Source organism: Amphibalanus amphitrite, unplaced genomic scaffold (genome assembly GCF_019059575.1).
Source record: "Amphibalanus amphitrite isolate SeventyFive unplaced genomic scaffold, NRLGWU_Aamphi_draft 000325F_arrow, whole genome shotgun sequence".
NCBI lineage: Eukaryota > Metazoa > Arthropoda > Thecostraca > Balanomorpha > Balanidae > Amphibalanus > Amphibalanus amphitrite.
In genome coordinates, this window is record NW_024881820.1 from 91781 (window position 1) to 117316 (window position 25536).

At 52.6% G+C, this 25536-nt stretch overlaps 1 protein-coding gene across 4 annotated transcripts in view; it reads left to right on the top strand.

Annotated features, from left to right (window-relative positions):
* The window catches only part of LOC122388494 (TSC22 domain family protein 3-like), a 93556-nt gene that overhangs the window by 63851 nt on the left and 4169 nt on the right, over positions 1-25536 (top strand). The window contains exons 1-2 of one of the 4 annotated variants that reach the window (XM_043379644.1): positions 7966-8373; positions 18185-18254. In XM_043379644.1, coding sequence (XP_043235579.1) covers positions 8255-8373; positions 18185-18254 — 189 coding nt within the window. In that variant the 5' untranslated portion in view covers positions 7966-8254. Of the gene's footprint in view, positions 1-7965; positions 8374-14732; positions 15049-17069; positions 17527-18184; positions 18255-25536 lie in introns of those variants that run through there. The other 3 variants (XM_043379645.1, XM_043379643.1, XM_043379642.1) reach the window with 3 other exon arrangements.

The window sequence follows — 25536 nt, forward strand, 5'->3', positions numbered from 1 at the left end:
AAACATAGCCGTACCGCTGTTCGGGGTGTAACTGTAAGGTGAACACTGTTCTGAAAGCTATCGGATAGAGATGATCTCATCCGATCGAATGGCACAGGTCCGATGGTCAAGAGCTTGTTATCATGCTGACGTAAATGTCGCTGATTGGTGAGTCACATGTCCACTTTATCCAATGATGGGAAGATGTAACAGGAATTACACACGTCCACTTTCGGTCAAATGTTGTGAAGAGGTAACAGGATAGTTATGTAGGCAGGTTTATCGTTAGGACTGCAGTAGGATGAAGTTGTTTAATGGTTGTCCTGTTTCAAAAAGGTCGTGTTTTTTATATCATGCATCGGACACGGTGGTCAACTAGAAAATGGTCTTCCTATCTACATCTCTGATTGCCATTTATCAAAGTGCTATAATACCGTGTTTCCTAGAAAGGCTCGTGTCTGTGATTGAAAACAGTTCATCTAATCCAAATAAATGCACGCTCTAATCGGAAAATAACAAACCACCGATTTTTCGGCCACATCACCGTTGAGCAGTTGGATCACACCTGTGCTAACGACATAGGTCACCTTTTCCATTAGCTCAATCCCTAATTTCCATCACCGTCTTAACCATCACCCTGCAATGAGAGGCAAGACAAGATGCAGCTTCGTCCGCAGGCGGACACGCCGCGGCAGCATCTCGACCGGCACCCATCAGGCTCGCCAAACGGCCGGTCATGGCGGGACGGTCACGGCCGGTCGTGGCGGGACGGTCACGGGCCGACAGTAATGAACGAGTGCCATGAACGGGTCGGACCATGGGGCGGTGACCGGTACGGAGAGGCTCGCGCGAGGTGGAGGTGCGCCACACCCTTCTGCAGAGAGCGGCTCCCGACCGTCCACCGACCTGCAGGTGCGCTGTTCCACCGGGCGTGACTCGAATGGGTCAGTTGTCCCGCCTGCATGACTCGCGACTCTCACCGGTGTTCGTTCGTGCCTGGTGCCCAACGGCTTCAGTGACTCGGGTGACTCGAGTGGACTACGCCCGTCTTGAGTCCACTTGGGCCCTCCCCGCCTTGACGACGGCCTCGCAACAGAGTCATGCTGGCGCTGCTACCATATTTGGTTTGACTCCGTGGGCACTGCGCAGTTGGATCGCTAACAATGACTCGGCACGTGACTCACCTCGACTCGAACGAATGATGTCAGCGCGTGACTCTGCCCCGCTGCTGCGATTGCCGCAGTACGGATGGGTGACATCACCCAGGCCTATCAGCTGGGGCGTCCGGTCCGCGTTGTTACCCTCCCTCCTCCCGCCACCCACGCACGGATCGATGCGCTTCGCCCGCTGGCGATTATGTTAGGAACTTTCCAACATTTCCGCTCTCCCCGTCTTCGTTGGGAGTGGAATCTTCTCCGCTGCTAGCGAGGAACTGCGCAGCGCCGGCGGCGATTCTGACGCAGTTGTGAGTCTGTTTGTCCGCCGTTCTATGCGACCGCACCCTCGCGGGCCCGCGGGCGTGAAGCGAAACACCCTCGGATCGGCGCGACCTCCATTTCAGAGCGGCACCGAACGGCTTTCAGTGCTGTTTTCCCGCTGACGCGGCTGCGCGGTACGCCGGGTTGCGAGGGTCAGTTCCGGATGAAGCGGTGGGATAGTCAAGGTGACTCCTCCCTCCCGCTCCGCGCCACTCTCGGGGTGCGTGCCTGTGTGCGTGCGCTGAGATCATCGCAGGCCCGAGGGCCACCCGGCGGAAACGGTCTCCGCTGAGGAATGGCCAGCCTAATTGGAGCCTTCCAGAGAAAGAGTGGCGTGATTGGTAAGAGGGTTCTGAGGAAAGGCTCAAGGGGATGCATGTGGTATGCAGGTCAGTGTGCGTAGAGTGGAGGGGGAGAGTTAGCAGTACTTTGCATTACAACGGAAGTTGATTTTGCGGTTCAACTAGGTCTGCAGCGGTGCTGGCATCCGTATTCCGTATGTCGGGGCTCACTGCAACTTTCCAATGCGGTCAGGCCATCACTCGCATTCATTCACGTTTGCTGATGGGAAGGATGAGTCGCATTTTCTTTCAGCTCCTGTTCGCTCACATGTCGCTACTCTAGGAACAAAGCGGCCCACCTGTTGCCGCTGTCAGTCCCGGCGGCGTTTCTGCTGAACCCGCCTCGGGCTGCCTTACGTGTGCTGTCGGGCGTGAATTGTGCTCACGTGTCTGGATACCATCTACTGAGGCACTTACATGAACCACATTAGCATAGACGATACGTGCCGCCTCGGTCGGCCGGGCAGCAGCGGTAGACAGCCTGGCGGCCGCGATATTCTGGAACTGACTGCTCAACTGTGCAGTTACTCTGCCTCGTCTGCAACGAAGATCGGCTGATCTAGACAGACAGGCGCCTAGAGTTTATAGCCGGGCATTGGGCGATCATCACTGCCTGGGGCTAAAACCTGAACTCTGGAGCGTGAGTCAGAGTATAACAGTCGATGTTGACGCCAGACTGCTTGGCGACCGAGGAGCAAAAAAGGAGATCGCGGCGATAGTTTGCTCGGAGGTGAACTTTGAAATCAAATCACCAGACTGTTTGCACTCTAACTTCGCCAGCTACGCAGTACGTTGCGTTCCATCATCGCCGCTTGCTCCAGCTGCCTGACACGTAGCTAACTATTTTCTCCGCTCTGGGGCACATTCTGCCCTGTTCTCGTCGCCGCACGGTCTGCTCGGTCGGCGCGGCTGTGACGTAGTCCGACCAGCTGTGTGTTCGTCACGCAGGGCGGCACACGTTGGGCTTCGTGCGGCCGCCCCGCACCGCCGCGCGCCGGCTCACACCGCCCTGTGCCCTGTGTTGTAACTCCGCCGGGGCCCTGTTTCACCGGTGATAGCAGCACGCCGATTTTACGACTTGTCAAATTGGGTTTCCATGGAGACATCAACAGGCCCATTGCTCCAACACTACCACAAGTGTGACGTCAGCTCGCGCAATTTGATAGCAGCGTGGTAGCAGCAGCCCGTGAAACACCGCCCGGGTAGTGGTGACCCTGACCCGTCACCGGCACGCAGTGGCCGCCCGCTTGATCTGTTAGAGACGGGGCAAGTGGCGATAGATACGCTTAAACAGCATTGCTCCCACAAATGCACAGGAGTGGTTATGCAAACGTGTTTGTCAAAGACTCTTTCCGTGGTTGATAGAAACGGAAGCGTCAAGCATGTATAAATGCGGCGTCTGTCGTTCAGCGGGCGTCAATTAATGTTCTAAATGCGTTTTGCGTGTTGGGAATGCAGTGTTACGATTCATCTGCTGATGCTGCATACTTCGACGCTTTAGTTTGGGCGAAAGTTGTTATTCAACTTCGGAAGCCACGCAGTTTCATCTAAAGCAGTCATTAAATGAACGCCCGGAAACGATAGCGACAGCATCCCAAGGATGCGCGTTGCGCGCATACGGTAAAGGTGGCGAATTATGCTTCGGCATTATGTGAACTTAACAGCTCTTCAAATTTTCATTCTACATTTAAGCCCACGGACACTAGCAGAGTTCACAACAGATTTAATGTTTCTAAAAGAAGCTTCATTTTAGCGAAGGGACCTAGGCATATTGCAATTTACAATAAGCTGCTTTACACTGAATTTCAGTGATGTGGTGTCGAGTCTTGGGAGTATCCAAGACGACCGAATAATCCTCTTCCAGCGAAATTTCACCAGGTTGCCCTCAGTGTTAAAACGCCCAACTTGGACTTCCGTATAGTCATGTTGTGCGCTCTGCTGCGCCTGCACCTATTTGCAAAAGTAACCGAAATGAGAGAGAGGACAAGTATTCCACTTTTTGCCACCTCCCAAAACCTAAAATGCTAACCAGTAAATATTTGATAACGTTCCTCATCACACCAATGCATGTATTTAACGGGCGTATCTACCGTTCAGCCCATGGTGCCTCCTTAGCATGCATCACACTACCCATACCGCTCCTACCTATGTATTCTCCTCATTACAAATTTGGCCAACGCCCCATAATGGGCTCCCATAACAATCACCGTCGATCGCTCGTTCATGTGCCGTTTCTGGGTCACACCTGGGAGACCCGAGGGCTGGCACCTGCGGCGTGTAGCACCGCTTTTTCTCCGAACCATCGCCGCCCGAACCGCTGCCGCTGGCCAACGAGTGTCGATGCATTCAGCCTTGGATCGAATGACCGGCTGACCGGACTAGTAACAGGGTGGCGCTCTGCGAATCCCTGCTGTTGCGTGGACTGGGAGAACAGTGGCGGAGGCTGATCTTCTGAAGGTGTTGGAATGGTCTGAAGGCGCGTTTGGTTTACTGCACGCACGGTATTGGATTTTGTGTGGGGCTGTTGGAAAATGTCGAAGATGGTTTGGAAATTTTGAGTGCGGGATATTGTCACCCTGGGGCCTGAACGTTCATACCTAGAACCAGTAAAACGCCTTTTGGGCGACCAACGGAGCGAGCGAGAGGATGGGCCTTGCACGTGCGAAATTGCGAGGGGGTACCTCCAACTAACTTGTGCACTGCACCCTACTAACCGGTCTTTAGCGATGTGCCAAATTTCAGCGCAATCGGCCTAGCCGGTCTCGAGATCTGGAAGCGGCACACTGCACGTGCGCACGTGCAAGCGGGGTCCAAACTGACTTTTGCACGGCACCCTACTAACTGGTCCCCAACCGTGTACCAAATTTGAGCGCAATCGGCCCAGCCGTTCTCGAGATCTGGGAGCGCCCCCTGCACGTGCGCACGTGCTGTAGCACCCCAACCTTAACACATGCAGATGAATTATCTGATGGAGACCTAACTGTGTACCGAGTTTCAATTCAATCGGCCCAACCGTTGTGCCGTTATTGAGGTTGCAATTTTGGGGGTTCTTAAAAAATGTCCAACTTTACCACGCGCCACGTGCGGTGGTTGGCAAGAACGCATGGTGGCCATCACACCACAGAACTTTTACGTCCAAGTGACATTCAGTAAAGAAGACCGCTTGTCAATCGGATGTCCCGTTCCTAAGATATTAGCTTTTGAAGAGCGTCCCCACGGCCGGCCGGCCGGCCGGCCGCTCATACTCAGGATTTTCCCTTAATTCAGTACCAGTATAACGCCTTTTGGGGCGACTAACGGAGCGAGCGACAGGGTGGGCCTTGCACGTGCGAAATTGCGAGGGGTACCTCCAACTGACTTGTGCACGGCACCCTACTAACCGGTCTAGCGATGTGCCAAATTTGGGCACAATCGGCCCAGCCGTTCTCGAGATCTGGAAGCGGCACCCTGCACGTGCGCACGTGCAGAGTGGGTCCCAACCGACTTGTGCACGGCACCCTACTAACCGGTCCCTAACTGTGTACCAAATTTGAGCGCAATCGGTCGAGCCGTTCTCGAGATCTGGAAACGACCCCTGCACGTGCGCACGTGCAGCAGCGCCCCAATTCTGGCACATGGATATGCAGTGCCTAGTGGGTGCCTACCTACATGCCAACTTTCAGCGCAATCGGCCAAGTAGTTACCGAGATATTGCAACAATTACAAAACGGACATCTCTTCGTTTTGCACGTGGCACGTGCATAAGGGGTCACCCACATGCATCAGGAATAGTCCAATACTTGGTAGAAGGAATGAAGCTACCCTACAAAAATTACCGCGTGTAAATCGGTCAAGTGGTTGCTGAGATATAAGCCTCGCAAAAGCGTGACCACGGCCGGCCGCTCATACTCAGAAATTTCCGTTAATCTAAGGAAAGACTACGCTCGCTTCGCTCGCTCCGTAATCATGAGAAAATTGTGTATTTCATCGGTGTGAGCAGAAATCGCAACCAACAGTCAAAACGTACTAGCGCTCGCCGTTGTTCCATTTGACATTTGCTGTCAGCGACCGGCTTGTAGGGCTTTTGAGTGTTCCTATCTTTGTCCGCGCAGGCCCAGAGTTCCTCACGGCCGTCACCCAGCCGCGCTCAGTGAATTCCAGCAGGAAAATCGCACACTTAACCGACCAAAAATACGAATAACTAGTTTGGAATTCCTGGACTTGTTTACCCGTCGTTGTCCTTGAGCCGAGGTAGCCTCGAGTTCGACCATATCTATCACTATAACATATGCAATTGAAATGAAATAATCAGGATGAAAGTTGACTTTAAACGCAGGACAACTAGCCTGCCCTGCTCCTCAGACCGAGCTGAAAATATCCGGAGATAACCGGATCTACGCTGAGCACCGCGGTGTGAGTGGCAGTCCCAACGTGAAACACACGGCTGGTGAAAGGTCGGCGCTGCTGCCGCTGCTTTGATCAGTGGCTCTTCTGCAACGACGCGATGGAGTGGTTTTCGTCACGCAACCGGTTAGCGGCTGCGGCCCCGTCTAAATGCGGCGTCCCAGAACCACGTCATTTATAGACCAGCCAGTCCAGAGGACCAGCAGTCTCCGACTCTAAAACCCCAGCTGGGTGCTGGAGCTATCCGGCTCAACTCCACCGCCGTGAATCACACTGTCGCAACTGGTCAGACTGTGGCTCTGATCGCAGCTGGACGGATCGATGTAAGACTAATGTCACTGCCACCATTGCCGCTGACACCAGCGTGCGTTCCTGCCATCTGTACGTTTCTCTTACTTCCTTCTCTCCTGAGTTTCAAGGCATGGACGACGGACGTGAACCTCGGGCCCCGAATTCCATCATGTCCGCGTGTTCCGCCGATGGCTCGCGGGTTGGCTCCAGGAGGAACGTTTCACCATCAGTATGCCGCGTTGCTACTGCTGCCGATGTCGTCATGTTGCTGTTGTTGCCGTGGCGGTTCTCCATGGGCTATGTCGCGTCATGGGGTATGAACGTGACCTGGGGTTGGACCGCTTCACAGCGCAGTGCGGCGAAACGTCCCACGGCCCTCAACTGCAATGAAGCACGAATCGTATACGGTGTTAGGTTTATGGATGCACCACTTATCATCATTATTGTAATAAAGATTGTTCTCATCACAGGAAACAGCAACAGCAGAAGGCTGCCGTCAACTGCATGTGTGTTTTCCTTTAAGTTCCCAATGCCTAAGCCTGAGTGTTGAATGTGCACGAATTTTGATATCGGCCCTAGAGTCCTTGCCTACCCTTTATCCACTGTAAGGTGACTCACTTTGCTGCGGAGTACCGAAATATTCCTCCCTTCCCTTCCCTCTGCTCCGGTCTCCCCATCACTTCACCGCCTGCTATGGAACCCTTTGTCCCCCCCCCCCCCCCCCCCGCTTACCTGGCCGGAAGGACGCGGGAATCCCCATCCACCTGTGTCGGGGCGGGCCGCCCGTGACGAGACATGGGGAAGTCTTGCCCCCTGGGTATCGATGGAAAGTTACAGACCATTGGGGAAATCCGGCTCGTCCCCTACAAATTACAATAGGACGCTCTGAGTTGTTTGTGTGCGTAAGCATATGGACCAAAATTAGGGATTGTTAGGTGCTTTTCCATGGCATCGCAATTTGGATACTTCGACAAAGCATTTCTACAGGCGTCGTTTTGTTAAACTGGCGGCTTGCTTCTTAAGTAATAAGAAAATTTCGCTTGCGTTTCTGGAGTAGTGAAGGACATAATTATATTATACCTACCTAATCGAAGGATCCCTTGGCCGGGTCAGCATAATCAGCAGGATGCGGACGATACGGTTTGCGGACGAAGCATATGATTGACCTTTGACTTGTAATTCTCGCAAAGGAATGCATAAATGAAGAGGACCTGTTGAATCTCAATGACTGTTTGATCGCATACATCGCCTCTCGCGACATGACCCTATATCCGGGACGACTCCAAAGCTGGAGCTTCTTTGACGGGCAAGTCGCCAGGTATGCGTATCAGCCTGGTGCTACATGCGTGCATCGCGGCGGGGATATCACCTTCGTTTGTAGCCCGGGGGCGTCCCCGAGCTCTCAGCTGGCTTTGTTGTGCTCGGCGGTGCAGTGATTTAGGCACGGGTGCCACCTGCCGACCGCGCTGCCAAGCGCCGGCCGCTCATTGGCTGTCGGTGGTGTGACGTCATCCGTCCGGCTCGGCCCGGCAGGTCGGCCGGCCGAGCGGGGCGACCGCTCCGAAAATCAGTCTCCGCGCGCCGCCGCCAGCACCCGCCTCCCGGGCTCGCAGCCTGTTCGCCTCCCCGGCCGCTGCCGTCGCGCTGTCGCCAATGTTGATCTACCTGTGCGTGGTGTGTCCGTGGCTGCTGCTGACGCTCTACCTCATCTGCGTCCTCCTGGTCGCCTGAGGAGCCCCGGCGGTCGTTCGAACACAGACAGAGACGGGTGTGACACGCGGGATGATGGCCTCGGCACCGGCTGGCCGTGGGCCCGGCACGGCCCTGCCGCGGCCCACCCTCGATGTTTCTGACCAGCAGTACATGATGGCCATCTTCCTCTTCATCAAAAACTACGTCAGGTAGGTGAAGCATCACCCGGGTCTGGTTTCTACCGGTCTTGTGCTGTGCAGTGTTTACGATACGCCTGCAGCGTTGACCTTCATTGGTGTGTATGTGTACCCCGTAGTTGGGTCGTTAGTTTGTCGGCTGTGAGCAACCCTCCCACCGGTCCAACAAACCACCTGCGTGGGACTCCCACGCCGCCGCGTGCGCCAGCCCTGTTGATCGGTCACGTGACGCTAACCGTAGTCGGTCGGTTGAACGGTGGTCGGTCACGTGACTGCAAAGGGGCGTTGACGGTACGCGTGATAGTGTCGCGGTCGACCCTAGCACAGGGCCGGTGGGTGGGTTCCGTCTCCTGCGGAGCGCTCCGATTTCTCCCGGGTGTTGCTGTGAAGAATTGGGCCGCGCGCGGCTGGGGCACGGTGGGACGAGCTCGCCGTGGTCGGCGGCCGCCCGTAATGGGGCCAACGACAGGTAATAGCGGGTCACCTCCGCCGAGCCGCGGCCGCGCCGTCTCTGAGGGCGCCTGGCGCTCATTGAGCCTGGGAAACGATCCCACACTCGCAGGAGATGGGCGTTGTGTGGCTTGGAAACGAGGTGCCTGGCGTGGGTTTGCATCAGCGTCTCAAGACCACCGCTATGCAGCATCCAAGATGCGCTAATGCGCTAGGCACGTCAGGCTAGCCTCATGACATATTTTTTGTTTCCCATTAACCAGCTCAAAGGATCGCCGACATTGTTTCGCAACAGCCCAGCTGAGCCCGAATCGCTTTGAAGACACTTCGTGTCCGTGACTGCAGGCTTCCTAAGTCGTCGACGAGCAGGGAAAGGAACGTTTTCCGGGCATCACCGTCCTCGGCTCGCCTCGAGTCCCGTTTTCCTGGTTACAGAGCGGGACAGGACGCCTCATGAGGACCGGTTTTGAGGTCCGTTTTTGGTGGCATCGTGTCGGTTTTCCCCGATACCGTTTGTCGGAAGGTCCCCTGTCAGGGTGATGGGACGTTTCTCAGCTGTGACGGACACAGCTCTATCTGCGGCTGCCACTGTTTGCCGACGCCGGGCGCGCCTAATGCAGTGTTTGCCGATGGTCGCTGTCTGATATGATAGCCGAATCGATCGCTCGATAAGACGGTAGGCTAGGGTAGACGGTGGCCGGCGAGGCTTTGGCCAAACCACTCCGTTGTTCCGCCATGATTCACCACGTGCTGTGGTTGGATCGATATGGTGCACCGGCGACCGCAAGTCGATCTGAAATTGGAGGGGAGTTAACCAAACACGCGATCGACAATATGCGATGTGATACTACGAATGAGTGGTTTCCATGTAAAAAGAGGTATGCTGATGATCTCGGATGTCATTTACTCAAGAACTGAAGCGATTCAGTCTAATCATGTGTCAAAACTAGTTCCACGGCCGGTGTAGCCCTTTCAAAACTAACAGGTACCGATTTCCCATGAATGGCCAACAACACACCCGCCCAGCGCCCTTATTTCTATGCTAGACACAGTGTCTTAGCTACAGGCTGCGCTATTAACCAGCGAAGTTCCTCGAAGCCCGCCTTCCCTGCCCTGCGGCGCGGTGGCGTAACGGGACCGCCAGCGGGGCGCAGCGCAGCAAAGACTGCGGACTTTCCGTCGGCCACTCGGAGCAGTGTGGGCTGTCGATGACGTAGTGTGGGATGCCTCCATAACCACGTCCTGTGACTGGCGGTTACGTGGTGGATGCGAGCTTCATGATAAGGGTCGTTAGGGGAGAGGATGGTGTGATGTTTTTCGGCGGGGTGCCTCATTTGTGACATCTTTTGCTACCTCTTCACGTAATACATGAGCCATGCAAGATGAATAATATTGCCACCTATCACCGTGAACCAAAACTGTAAATGATTGTAAAGACAATCTTTGTTAGTGATTGCTATGTTAAATTTATCCTCTTGTTCATCCTCTTCGTGTTCAGTGGATAGGAAAATTTGTTTGAAGACTCAGGTGGCTGGCCAACTCAGGTGTGAAAGCCTCGTATGAAGTTCACCGGCACCGGTGCGCTGAGCAGTGGAGGATTCGCTGCCTCGCTAGCTGTTACCAACGGCCGTATGTGGGTCTGCACGGGCACATTGGGCCCTGCTTATCAACAGTACCGAGGAACGTGCCAAGCATGAGTCATCGACTTTCGGAGGATGGGCAAAGTTCGCCTGCAGGGATGACAATGTGATGTTATAGATGTAAACAATAAACATGTCATGAGATGGGTGAAACTACAACGTTTGGTGAAATGTCATTTCAGAAAGATGGGAATGACCTTCGTTTTCCTTCAAGCGTTTGGTGCACTTGTGGATTTGGGGTTCGATGCGCCTTCCTACTTCCTCGTTCGATTTGTCCTTCATCAACTACGCTGTATCACTTCTTTGTCTCCAGTGTTGCAAAACTAGTTTACTGGCACTCTTGTAGGTTACGAAACCTCGGCGCACTTACGACCTTATCGCCTCATTAGTTGGTACTTAAGATCCCGATACACAAGTGAGTTGAAAGGTTAGTTGTGTTAGTGATCTTCATCGGTGACGGGCACCGCTTGGTGGGCTGCGGCATGTGTCGGATCGGGATGACGGACCTTCCAGTGGGTGCCGGTGCCGGCTGTGTGGAGAAATCGACAGGTGCTGCCGCCTGGTGTGGAACACCAGATGGTGTCGAGGTATGGAAGGCTGTCCAGTGTCCCGTATACGAAGTGGTGACGTCTGGTGGTGTCATCTGGTTGGTGACAGGCTTTAGCATAAAAAAGAAATAATTAGCAATAGCATATTCAAGGTCGGATGAAAAGCCTGACAGTGCGTTGGAAAAGGGTACCTTCTTTTGCTCAAGCTATGCGAAACGGGATGGTGTGTTGGAATTTAATTTCGGCCAAAGCTTGCGGTGAAGTTGTTAAGCTGAAGTCAGAATTGCTAGCGGCTACTATTATCAAATGCATTCCAGGGAACCTCTCAAATGATTGGCTTCGTTTCCGGTCGTCACCTGCGCTATCGAAGGGTATCGCAACACACATGTGCTAACATCAGTTGCCGGGGGCACAGTCTGGGGACAATGGTCGATGGGATGGTGGCCGTCCATTGCCTCCAGATCCCTCCATTTGTCTTCCGTTCGGGGAACATTCAGCAATCATAGACGACACCCCACCATCAGCCTGTCTCCATGGCCCCCGGGCCCTGCCTGAGGGCACTACCAGCCTGTGTTCCTATGCGGCAGACGCTCATCCGTCTGCCTCATCCCCCATGACCTCATTGACGCGACCCGCGCGGACCTACATCAAAGGCTCATCACTATGCGGCGTGTCTTGGCCGGCGTTGTGTTTTTGTCTCCTGCCCGTGCCAGAGGCTCAAGCTGCTCCCGGCTTTCCGGCTGTTCATTTCCCTGGTGCGTGTCGAGGCATGGCTAAAAAGAACGCCTCACGTGGCCGGGCACGTGAGTTTTCTGTTTCGCTGCCCCGGGCCGGCGGAGCCCGGGCTATGAAGCTGGGGTATGGGCTGACGGACGGAGGCGACTGGACGCTGAGCGGTTCAGGGTCACCGCCGACGGTGCGCCGCGGAGCAGAGGAGGAATGTCGTCCCGACGGCTCTCCATTGTCCGGGAAGGTGGGACAGCTGACGTCACACTTCATTGACGACACACACTAGTGACTTCACCGCGCTCAGCTTGCTGGATATGTGGGGGCGGTGACATGTCCAGAGACTGGCAGGGGCTGATGCTGGAAAATGAGACTGAGAGAGCTTGCTGGAAGGATTTCAATGAACGGATATGTTGTTCTTGTTTGGGTTGCGCCCTGCTCTGCTCTTTAATGGCGGTAAGTTTGTCTTGAAAGCTGCTTCTAGGGCATCATTCTGAAGGAAGACCCCTCTCAGTTCGTCTGGTTTTCGTAGCAAACCGACCGTCGGGCCCTTTTTCTGGACCGGCGATCACCTCTTCGTGAGCGAGGCACAGACCTCATGAACCACGCCAACTGCATCCAAGGTCAACTTGGGTCGAATTATCGGCGCATTAGCCGAATCTGCCGACCGCCGGCGGGTTCCGAGACGGTGATTGATGTGACTGGCTGCTAATTCGCCGACCCCGTTACGAGAATGGCGTCGTGTTATTGTCTGACCTTGGCATTTACTGCGTCTCAAACCGCTTGAGCGTTTCCATTCAAGGTGAACAACTTCGGGATGTGTTTTCGCCTTTGCGTCCGGCAGTATGTCGTTGGTCTCGATATAGCACACCCGGTTGAGTTCGCTGCGTAGCTCAAAATAGCTAGTAACCGGACATATGTAGGAACAAATGTGGTGCCACAAGAAAGCTCTCGCCAGCCGTCGCGCCCCACCGCAAGTCCCAACCCCGACGTGCGTTTGTAGCTGGCCCATTTAGCCCGCGCTCCGTGCCGTGCCGAGGGTGTGGTCCGTTTCACAAGAGCGCCGGCGGGCGACTCATGCCTTTCACTGGCGCGGCCTGGCTACAGTGGCGTGATGGCCTGCCGTTTGGCACCGCTATCCGGCTAGTCACTCTGGGAGGAATGACCGCCACAGTGTGCGGCGTAAGCCGTACTTTGGACGGCGGATGTGGTATTGGTTGCTGTCGTTCAACATCGTGGCACTTTCGGAGAATGTCTTGGTGTAAATAGTGGTCGAGTGAAGTCTAGCGGTCAACGACATGAATGTTTCGGTCGTTGTTGCGCGAGAAGATATCTACATCTGAATGATACTGAAGCCAACGTGCTCTTTTCGTCTTGCTCAGGAGGAGCTTATGCCGACGCGAAGCCCAGGCCCAGTCTACTTTCGATGTTATTAGATTACGCTAAAGGTCATATGGTGACGTGCCTCTAAAAGTGATGTATGGCAAGCATATTGGGGTGACATTCAGAACTGAAGGCAATATATAATGGTGTATTGGCACTGAAACATATCATACCTAACCTTCATGCAATATGGGTGAAAGTGTCGGCTCATGACATGGTTTCTAAGACCAATTTCAAGCATTGTTTTACAGGACATCAGGGGGGCAAAATTTCCTAATGGCTACGAAATATTGTTCTTTTTATCTGATAGCTGCTGCTAACAAAAACGGCATGCAAATGTCCAATGAACAGGCTTCTTCCTCAAGCATTTATGTTCTAACATGGATCGCGGTCTGGCAGCACCTATACGTTGGTGACAGATTCTGGCACAGTGGTCCCAGACCGATACAGTCTGGAGAAACACGGACTGTTAGACGTTGGTGGTCCTCGTCTCCGTCCGTCGACCTGACGTCACAGCTGTGTGTATATAGTCTCCGCCCGTTGACCTGGGGTCTCAGCTGTGTGTCCGCCCGTTGACCTGGGGTCACAGCTGTGTGTATACCTGTACAATTGTGACGTCGCTGTAAGCTTTGCAACATGCCCACTGATGTTGAAACACTCGCGTGTCATCGGTCTGATCGATCCGACACACAGCTGCAGTGTCACTGACTGGTGGGTCACAGGTGACAGGGGTCACGGTCACGCCTGCCCGTAACGTCCGCGAGACGCCTGGCGTAACGGTGTCCGTCACGGGAACGTGTTGACGACCCAGGCACTGAGTCACGGCGGTCTGTGACGGGCTCAGACTGGCAGCACACCTGGCATAAAGGGAGAGAATGGCAGGTCATACAACGGCTGTGGGGCCACCTGCCTATGGATACGGTACCCCAAGCTTTGTGTTCTAGATCGAATGATTCGCATGAAATATGTGAACCTGCTGCCGATGCTGTTCGGATGGGATGCTCGCGGAAAGCGATTACGTAACGAGCTCTGTGTGACCCGTGCTCCAAATTATTGAAGCCAAATAAGTTGTGCTGTAATCTCCAAGCCTGAGGCCTTCGCATGTTATGCTCCAGATAGATTGTTTAGCTATGCCTACATTTCAGTGTGCGATACCTGAAGGTTCTGAAGGCACCTTCAATGGTGCTTCAGCATACAATAGATGGCGTCAAGGCCTTTTGCTGAGTGAAACAAACCACAATAAGGAATGGAATTGCTACGCCGAGGATTGAATAGTGGCGCAACCCTTCAATCTGGCACAGAGATGCACCATCTCGCCACAAGGCCACCTACCCGACCACATTTTCCAACACACCGCATTCTGACCCCGCTAATCGCCTACCACAGAGGCACCTTCCAGTACGGCGACACTTCACGCTTCAAAAAAGCGATTTGAAGTGTGAAACCTGTCCCCGTTTCCCCCAGGCCGGCGTGTCAGCCTCTCGGTCTCTGTCATCCCGGTGTCAACGGTGGCGTTTTTCTTCGGTCGGCGGTCACGCGGCTTGCCAGGCGGCCGAAGACGGGGCGGGGGCGACGGGCCGTGTGCCAGAGAATGCCGTTTGGCGGCGATGGGTCCCGTGGCTCTGACCGTGGCAGCGGCGACCGTGACGTGGCCCGGCGCCGGCTCCGAAATAGGCGCCGTCGGCGGCGGACGCTGGAGGTGGGGCTGGGCTGCGCGCGCCTCATAACAAACCTTGGGGAATCGATCGCACCGAGACGGCCGGTGGCGGCTGCGACTGTGACCTAGAGCACTGGGGATCGGCGTCCGGCGTGGTCTACGGGGAGACGATGACGAACGACCGCTGGCCCGCCCTGGAGGCAGACGTGGAGTCCAGTCTGATATCCAGTCTCTCCGACAGTCTGACCAGTTTGGCTAGTCTCGGCAGTCTGGGCAATCTCAGGTGAGAGAAGCAGCGTGGAGCGACTGGGGACCTCAAGGCTGGGGTTTGGGTTGGCGCCAACTTTGCCATAAGCATCCGAGTGTGATTTGCGAAATTCCGCCTGACATTCGAAAGCGGAGTTCCGCTCGGCGGAAGTCGGGAGTTCCGCTCGTCGCACTGCGGCGGAACGGTTCGTGCAGTCCAGTGGAGGTGGTCCATTGCGCAGTGACCTTGCATGTGGGGACACCGGGGATGCCTAGTTGTGCTTGCACTTGGTCATTGGGTCAATGTCATCTTGTACGTTAGGAGATAAGAGTTGCATCCGCATCAACAAAGGGCGTTCTATTATTTTGTTCGTCGATGTCTTGGACTGTTATCTTATATAATCATGACCTATGCTCCACTCCAGCCTATGTTTACTTGCTCGAGTGTGCAAAGTTCATACTGGCAAGTGGCATTGCCAGAATTAACAGGTCATTATGGACAAGATGAAGCCCTTGTTTATTGTTCAGTGCCGATGCGTCTTCTCTCTATCTGAGCCTTATCCCTGAATCAACGGTCCATCCGTTTAAATCCTACATGAGATGCTGACCCTGAGGTGACTTGCCCCACTCCGTCGCTACAAAGACGTACTCTTCAATGACCCGGGCCGACGAATGGTTCTGGAAATATCCAGGACCATTGACCTGAGCGGGGCTTCGCGCCGCCCTGCTGTCGTGGACATCGGGGGCTTTTCGGGTGGAAATTTCCACTCGTGGCAGCAGACTGCGGAGGCGGGTCTGGAGGGTGTTGTCCTCTTTCTTGGTGCTTCGTCAGCAGCGTCGCCTGGGTAACGCCCCCTCGCAGCGACGCCATAAAAGTGACACTTTGAAAAGAAGGAGATGTTGCAATATGATTCCACATGTATTTATAGCGTACGCGGAGGAAATGGCTTTGCAATTGAACGAAAATACTTTCTTGAGCAAGTGAGCTGATATCAGTGCCAGCCGTATGTCTTAGATTGAAGTACCTATGTATTCAATATAATGACATTGTCTATATTGACTATTGCACTCCATCGATTTTTGAAAGGAAATTTGATTCTCATCAAGGCAATTTTCCCCTTGATCGGCAACTTTCTTCGGTCTTCTATAAACTCAACCAGAAGAACTTGCCAGACCCTTCCAACAACTCGTCTGCCGCGTGTCATCTTTGGTGGTCTCTGAGTTCTGATAGCGGCGGCGGTAGCGACCAGCAACCTCCAACCCGGACCTGTTCTGCTGTGATCAGCATATCCTGTGTGACAGCCACGTACATGCCTCGTGCTCTGCTCTGGTTTTCGCTTCAAATTGAACGCCGCCGAAAGTCTTCGAGAATGTTTGGCCAGTCAGCCGCCCAAGATAGCTCAGCAGACGAACAATGAGCTCTTGAGAAGTTGCTAGGGGCGTTTTATCTCGCTGGTTTAAAGAAAAAGCACTTGGCATCGGTTTAAAAAAGTATTGTTTGGCCATCTCTTCATATTGTCCGCGTTTTTGTGATTGAGGTCGTCTAGCTCTTTGTTTTAACTGGCGCTCATCGCGGGTATCAGGACAGACGTTTGAAATGTTGGAATGATGTAGGTTTAAAAGCTTGAAACTCGAATAGACAGTACCGAGAGGCGAGAACTGATGGATCCTTTCTAGTGCATATGCTACATGAAATTTTGTTTTAGATCGATACAATTAAGACATTACATTATGTTGATGTCGTACCTATTCACCGAGGTCTTTCAGACAAAAACAATATAAAATGACGTTGATTGATATGCTAATCAAAATGTTTGAACTTGCTTTACTTTGAACCCCAGAACCATCGTTGACAGGATTTCTTTCGAACTAGACAGGTTTTTATTTAGACGGGCGTGTCAGACTCACGAGTCACGTGGACGTGGTCGTGTCGCCAGAGCTCGCTAATTCGTCCATCAGTCGGAATGTTGGCTCTGGGTTAGTTTTGGGTGGCAGAGGCGGCGGCGGTCCGGGGTAGGGCGGCGGCGCCGTGGCCGATGTTTGGCCAGGGGCGCCGCCAGGTCGACCTCTCGCGGCGGCCTCGTCGCGCACCGGTGTCGGGGCGGCGCGCAGGGGCCGGTTTCTGTTTACGTCTGCGCTGACACAGCGCGGCGGCGGCGGCGGTGGCGGCGCGTCGCCCCTGCCGCCAAGGCCGAGTCGTCTGGCCGACGGCCGGCCGCCGCCGCCGCCAGGCCACAGATCGGAGCTGCCGGCTGCGCACCGTCGTGTGACCGCTGCTGCTGCTGCCGCTCCTCCACGAGGACCCATCCAGTGTGCAGACTGTGGGGCTGTGGAGTGCGCCGATCGGCTGACGGACCGCGCTGTGACCCTCTCCGCGTCCCTGTGTCATGGTGGGCTGGAGCGTACACCGCCGGCTGGACCGTATCCTCTGCGTGAGCTCGTGTCTGCTGGCCGCCCCCGCCCCCGCCCCCGCCTCAGAGGCCGCCATGGCGCGACCTGTCCGCACTGACGCGAGGTGAGAGCTCTACCAGCTGGAGCGTGCTGATTTTCAGCTCGCCTCAGCCCTGTTTTGTCGTCAGACCCAGTACCTGGCAGTGTCTGGCTATTCTCGCGATTCTGGTGCTCATGCAACCAAACTCGTACTATCTGCACCCTGGCATTTGTGTTTTCTCAGCCTTGCGACGTGCTATGATTTGTGACTGGGGCCACGGACGGTTAACCGCCGTCGAGACGCTGTGCTTGCCACGAGAACGCCACGTCTCTCGGCTAATGGCCCGCGTCTCGTGCGCCCCGGGCCACGAGTTGATGGGAGTGCCGTCCATTGGCCTAGTTCTCGGCACGTTTTGCCGAGCGGCTGTTGCCTCACCAGACCCACGTGGTGTGCGCAGTTCGGCCAGGGTGGCACACCCAAGGTGTATAGGCGCCCAGGCTGGCGAGCCTGGCTGGGTCGATCATGGAAGGGTGTGCCCGAAGCCAAAGGGTCGTTTGCTGGGGCGGAAGTCCCCTGTGAACCCGCGTGAGTCGTCGCGTTGGCGCCGCGCTATTGATCCTGTGGATTAGTCCTTATAAGGTGGCGAAAGCCACACCCCATTTGCATTGTCCAGAACCTCGTGAATGATCTGTGTCCACAGATGTTTTTGTCGTTTTCTGACCGTGTTTTTCTTCTGTTGCAGTGCCTCACCCGGTGGCAGTTCGCTGGATAACAAGATCGAGCCGATCGACAACAAGATCGAGCAAGCGATGGTGAGTAGAGAGCGGCCGTTTGTGGGGTTCTGCGTCGCGTTCGTTGGGGCGCTGCGCTTCGGCGACCGCGCGTGGTGTAACTGCGCAGTGCGGGCAGCAGATGGCGGGCGTGAGGTCCTGCTCCCTCAGGGCAGGGGCGCCGACTGGCCCCTGAACGCCTCAGGGGGCGGAGCCCACCCTCTGGCAGCCGTTCAGGAATTTGGCCGCAGGGCGTCGGATGTCATCGCCTGCCCTGGTCCGTCCTGAAAGCCATGCACATAACGTCAGTCCTGAGGGCAGAGACGCATCGGTAAGGGGTCATTGGGGTCGTTTGGTCGATCGGTCAAACGGTGAACGTCAACTGCCTTCCGTTTCTTTCGATGTTGGTAAATATTGGTGACGAAGCGAAAACCCTCGTGTTATCCTGGCATATGCTGCGTCTATCAATGAGAAAAAGGTCTCCATCCAGCGACCTACTTCTCAGTCTCAACAATCAGCCCCCTCATTTTCAGCTGCTGGGGACGCCCATGTGCCGGTGTCGTGCGGCCGGTGCCGTACCAGCCACGTGTTTCAATGGCGTCGAACCGGTGTCCTTCCTGCGGTCCCGGATGTGTCATGCACGAACCTCGCTGCACGCAGCCCAGGCCCGTCCTACCAGCCCCCCCCCCCCCCCCTCCTGCCCACCCCTCCGAACCCGGGCCCAGGTAGCTGGGGAGGTTGAGGGGCGAGACGTCGATTACCGAGTCAGCTGAGCGACCCACGCTTCAGTCACGTGGTGTGTTGGCCAGCCACTCGGCGAACTGGGAGGAATCACGAAGGGGGCACGTGATCGATGTCGGTGTTTGGCGGCTGTTGGGCTAAACCAGTGGTCGGCAGGTCATTCGGGGTCGTGCCCCCTTTTTAGGCGCCAGGCAGGGCCATTACCCCCACCTACCAGACCCCATTGCTGACACAACCAAGTTTAGGTACTGAAATTCCATGCATCTGGAACTCTTTGGGTATTTCTGCATTTCCGATGCATCAAATTTAAAACATGACACTTCCTCCACAAAACATTTAATATATCCCATTTAACCCTCGTACATAAAGGGGCGGCCGGTGGTTTTTCGTAAAAGCTCACGTAAAAGCCGTTGGATCACGACCAAATTGTACCCTCGAGCCAATCATTTTGTTTTCTTTACCTGCCCGGGAAAACCTGAGGCCAGTTTTACCAACAGAAAAATAACCGCCAGCCGGAGTTTTTGCCTAAAAACCGCTTCACATACCGTAAGCGCGATGAGCATGTAAGTGGATAGGGTTTTACCGTTTACGCTCCGTATGTGAAGCGGTCTTTAGGCGCAAAACTCCGGCAGGCAGCTATTTTTCTGTCGGCAAAACTGGCCTCTGGACCCATAATGATCATTGGCTGATGAGCTTTTTCTGTAGATCATCTTGAGCCATAAAATCTCACTTCAAGAAGTTATAGCGGGTCCCGATTTTCTCGACACTTGTCTTTGACCTCCTGAATGAGACGAAATGACAAAGGACTTTAAAAATGGGCAGCAGCGGCTTCCTATAGTCACGGGTAATACGCTCGTTTTTTATGCACAGCTCCATCTCAGAGTCCGAGAGGCCGCGGGGGTCCGATCGACTCCTCCCCCTTACGTTAGCGGCTGTGGAAACGCCAACAGACGGGCGACGGTTAAAAATTGCAGCTGCTTTTGTACGACTGTACGGAGCCGCAGTGAGATGGTGGGGCTAGCAGCTACGTGAAAATTGGTATCTAATCAATGTGTGCTATGCCTTTGACCTAGGCTAATCTTTGAACCCTGGGATGCAACGATGGTTCCATCAATGAGCCACTAACTCTAAAAAGCTAGGTTTTCTCAGAATCCCTCATTACCCCCACCGAAAGGGCTCCATTACCCCCAAAGGGGGCATACCCCACCATTTGCCGACCCCTGGGCTAAACACACGCGCCGACCACGTGGTGAAGCGGAGCCCGCGGCTAAGCATTGGCCAGGACTGTCTTTATTTGGTGGTGCGGGAGGTTGCGCCGGTTTTCGGCGAGGTTTTTGCTGACGACCCTCAGTGGGCTGGGTGGATGGTGCAGAGATTACGACTTTGCTGATGGTGGGGTGTTGTTAGGTACTTTGCGTCAGAAAAAAAAATAGAATCTAAGTTTTGAAAGATTGGGGTTTATCGACTAAATAGCATGTCGCTGCTTCATCCTTCCGCTGTTTCAGTTTCGGAGCTGTACTCTGATCTCGCGCAAAGCATTTGACAAACCAGGGCCGCGGAGTCGATGGATTTTCGGCGACTCCGACTCCGACTCCGACTCCGGCTTTCAAAAACCAGCTCCGACTCCGACTCCGACTCCGGGCAGAATTGTCGACTCCGACCGACTCCAACTCCCGACTCCGACTCCGCAGACCTAGCAGGGCTGCGGAGTCGACAGATTTTCGGTGACTCCGACTCCGACTCCGGCTCGGGTTTCTAAAATCGACTCCGACTCCGACTCCGACTCCGGTCACAACTGTCGACTCCGACCGACTCCGACTCCGACTCCGACTCCGACTCCGACTCCGCAGCCCTGTGACAAACCGTGAGATTTTTCGGAGGAAAGGCTGAACTTACCAATGTTCATCAGGTTTAGAGATTCAACTATTCATTTATCGCTAATCGATGTCTATCACGAACGTACTATGAGAATAAAAGATACGCGCACCTGCATACGCGACTATTATACGCACTAGCATACGCGAACCTGCAGTTAAAGTTGGGGTATGTGGCGAGGTGACCCTATCTATGGAATCTGATGCTAGACTCGCCACAAATTGGGTCCTGTCGCGTCCGTCTCTGTTTAATGTGCGGTGACCTTTGGCAATAGAAATACTTAGCTGGCCAAAAGTGTTCATCAACATTCAACCGTGCATCGTTGGGAACGTACCAAAGAATGTGACCTCCTGACTTCACTAAATGAATGTGGCTTCTCTTGAAGGCCACGTCGCGGCGATGTCAGCTGCTATTGCAGGGTTAGATAAGTGTCAGACCTGAGCCAGCGGCATAAGATGGAACCAGTCTTTCCATTCGACCGCACGGCAGAAACTGTTGATAAGTGAAAGAATTCCTTCTATTTTGTATACGGTGTTGAATGTTCTCAGCTTATTGTCAACAGCAGCGTTGCACTGAGCTCGCCATCTCGACAGGTGCTTCTCGGCGCTACACCCTTCCGTTTGTTAACATCAAATTTTGCATGATTTAGCGTGTCTGCCGATTGTAAAAGAGGTTCGTTTTAGAAGTGACTCGAGTAAAGACCGCTCTTTTTGTTTAGCGGCTCGGGTGCCTTAGCGAATTGGCATAAGCGTCCCCAAAAAGATGGGGGGGGGAGCAATCTTCACATTAAATGTCCGGATCATGAACATAGTAGCAGCGAAGCACATGAAATTATTTATCATGTCGTGATTATGTAAATTGTATATCCTCTCACAGCAGATCTTGCTGGGGGGCAGATCCGACTGCCTTCAATGTTTGTGAGTTGTCAAACAAATTCAAGGGTAAATTTCATTATCGGCTTGCAAAATACAGCAGTTGAGATGTCGCAGAGCGCACTTCTTTATATACAACTCAAGTGCGCTGTATACATATCTTTATCTCGCAATGACTGTTATAACCATTGCGCAGTTAATGACAGGTTTATCTGGAGCTCTTGCCAACAGTCGAAACCAGATCCCTATCTTATCATAACATCGTGTTGATTGTTGAACGATGCGCACATGCCCGTCAAGGTCAAAGAGTCGTCAACCAAGCGTGCATGAGATATACCATGTCTCGTGCATGAGCACGTGCTGGCTAATTAGGCTGACTTTATCCCAGTCAATTCAGGGTTGTATACGACTCAATCAATAGCAATCAATTCAATCACGACAAATTTGGGAAACCAATCATATCAATCAAGTCAGAGCAGTTTTCGGGAATTGATTCAATCGACTCAAACGCGACAATGAAAGGAATCAATCAACTCAATCAAACGACTCAAACCAAGACATACATTAGGTTTTTTGCCCCACCAACTTGGAAAAGTGACCATAGCAGTCTGGTGTACCTACCTACCTACCTACCTACCCTACCTACCTACCTACAGAAGAAACATAAAAATATTGTCATTTAAAATTATAAATTGCCATGCCATTCAAAGTTTCTATGTAATAAGGAAGGATACCTAAGTGATGGACAGGTGGATCATGATATTGAGGTTCAATGGGTAGAATTGGAGCAGAAGTTTCATTTAATGGGTGCAAAATAACCCAGTAGTTGACTCGCCCCTTAACCCAAATCACCACCTTTCACCTAAAAGTTGTCAATTTAATTTTGGCCATATTCCAACTCCATTTACACTAAATATCAGATATTGCAGTTGAAAGTTGGCTGCTCGGATTTTGGCAGTGTTCGTGATTTGGCCATTTACCCTACACCATGTCTATTTTAATGGATAATATGCATCAATAACATATTAACCATAGGGAAATAGAAATAAAATATCTTACCTGCATGTGACGGTTTCGGTTAGGCAGAGACTGACGGGCAGCTGAAAAATCTTTCCACACAATGTGCATTTGAGACGTGGGATGTTGTCAGATTGGGAAGGAAGAGATTTGAAGTATTTAGCGGTCCACGACTCTGGACGTGGCATGTCATTGTGAGGTACCTATGTGAAGAATTCAAAACATTTTATTGCAATACAATTTGAAACTCAAACTGTTAGGACTGGGGGATAGGAATGAGGATTAAAAATATATTTAAAAGGAAATGGAGAGGACAGGGACTCTGGAACCACAGGATAAGTTAAGGACAAAGGAAGTAGGAACAAGGAAAATTAAAACGCTGTTGTTGTTGTTGTTAAAGAGTTAGGGGGAAATTAAAACGCGAAAACGGCACGGTGCAACTGCGAAGCAAAGAAAACGTTTGCCAATAAGTATGCTAAGCTTTTATAAATCCTTATTCTACGACTTTTGATTTCTTGGTAAGATGACGTCATTGATTATCATGTAGTATGGTAGATCATCATAAAATAAAGCGGTTGTACAACACCAATTTCGTTTTAATTATTATTTCATTTGAAATAAAACCACTTAATAATATTCGGTAAAATATTTTGAGGAAAATGAAATACTCGTATATTAAATATGTTATGCTTAGGCTCTCAGGAGAAAAGGATCAACAAACGTTCTGCTGCAAATTAAACAATGCAGCAAATTATAATATTAATTAGGTACGTAAACGTAATTAGCGAGACGAAAACGGCGCTTTTGTTTCAGTTATTTTTGTAGGGGTTTCAGATATTTGTAGAGTTCAGTGGGTTGTTTCTGAGGAGATGTGGAGATGTGAATTATTAATTTATCACACTTTATTAGTATATAGGGCCTTGCACTTTATCATCTGGATTAAAAAAAAAAAAAACGTTTCCTGCTGAGTGCAGAAAGGTAGGTAGGTGCATCACCAGGTTCTATCACCAGGATTGGAGCAGTTATTGCAGTTGAAAGTCAAAGTTGGCTGTTCATGTTTAGGCCCTGTTCTTTATTTGGCCATCTACCCCATATTGCAGTTGTGATGACAAGCAGTTTTCAGTGTAGTTTTGTGATCTTTGATGTCATCAATTGGTGTCATTATTTTTCGTTAACTAAAACTTATTTGAACTTTCCATTCAATCGACTCAATCATACGAGTCACTCTTATTTTCGGGAATCAAATCAGTCAACCAGTCGCTAAAGTCAAACGAGTCAGTCAACCAGTCATCTCGAAAAGTCAATCGACTCAATCCAATCAACTCAAAATACGCGTTGAAACAAATCAATCAATTCAATCGACTTGATTGGTATACAACCCTGCCAGTCATGCCTATTGAGAATATAGAATCGGTTGGAACAGGGGCCTGGAAATTTAGAATTTGTGCGGGCTGCGATCAAAATTTCATGAGGGCAGCAAATATTAATTTCCACCAATTATTATACGTTTTGTATGGGGAAGTAAATAATGAAATAATTGAAGGCAATTTTTTTTTTTTTTAATAACACGACTCAGGCTCAAATGAAATTTAATTGATTCACGACTTCATTGATGCTACTGTTCCTGGAAGCCGTGTCACGCTTATGTTGGTCAGTCCGTTCTCCCTGCACTCCCCCCCCCCCCCATAACGCTCATATTTCTAATACCTTGGCATGCCAGCGCGCCGTTGCCGATGCGTGGGCCAACGACAGCAGAGGAGAGGAGAGAGGAGGGCGTGGCCCGGCCGTACGCAGCTGCGCGCTGAGACCCGCACCGTTGGCAGCGGGCCAGTGTTGTGACGGGCCTGACCTTCGCTCGTGGCTGTGCGTACGGGTGTGTTCACCGCTGGAGCGACCCCGCCCCTCTGCCGTCTCAGGGTGAACCACTCTCCCTTGACGCAGCACGTGCCTCCACCCAAACGCACATAATTGGTCTTGTGACGTCACTGATGACGCACGAAGGCACGTTTTTAATTAGTGCGGTGTCAGAATGGTAAACAGCCGGCGATAAAAGAAGGAGCACAGTTCTTGGAGTTCTCTGTTAGTGAATTACGGGGATAGCTATTCCCGGATGAATACTGGCTATTCAAAGATTATTTCATTTGAACGGAACAGAAGAAGCCCTGCCCTGGGAATAGTGTTTAATTCTGCCAGCAGAGACAGGTAATTTGTTTTGAAAGGAGCTTCTTTCTAAGAGTATCCGATTACCTGTAGCATCAGGCTACTCCCGAAGTAATTGGCTTTCCTATCTCTGTACCTGACAGTATCCGTTGGGAATCTGAGAAGCTGTTAGCCTGGATTAGCCTGTTGCCGTGTTTTCAAGTTCTTTATCCCTCTCAGCCGGTCCGAACGTCTGCTATGTGCACGTTGCACCTCGTGAACCCAAAATATGCACAGCTAATGCACGTTGCAGGGAGGTCAGCTGAGCCGGACCTTGACTTCATCCAGCCCCAACTGCTTGCCACTTTCCTCGTGGTAGCGGCGGCCTCTTCTGCCCAGCCTCCGCGGCGCCGTGCGTTTGGCTTGATCTGGATTTAGCCGGCTAGAGATGAACTGGGGAGGGGTGAGCTCGCGACCATAAATGGAGCGATGGTGTGGGACGTGCGTCGGGTGCTTGAGACGAGCTGGCGCCGTAAACTGAGTCACACGCACGGCTGACCCTCCCCTTCACCCTGCGAGTCAATAGCCGGCTTTGTTGGAGTCGTGTGGCTTTTGTGTCGTTTGTCCCTATCACGAGATGAAAGGAGAGGAGAAGTGAAGAGAGGAGAGGAGATCGAGAG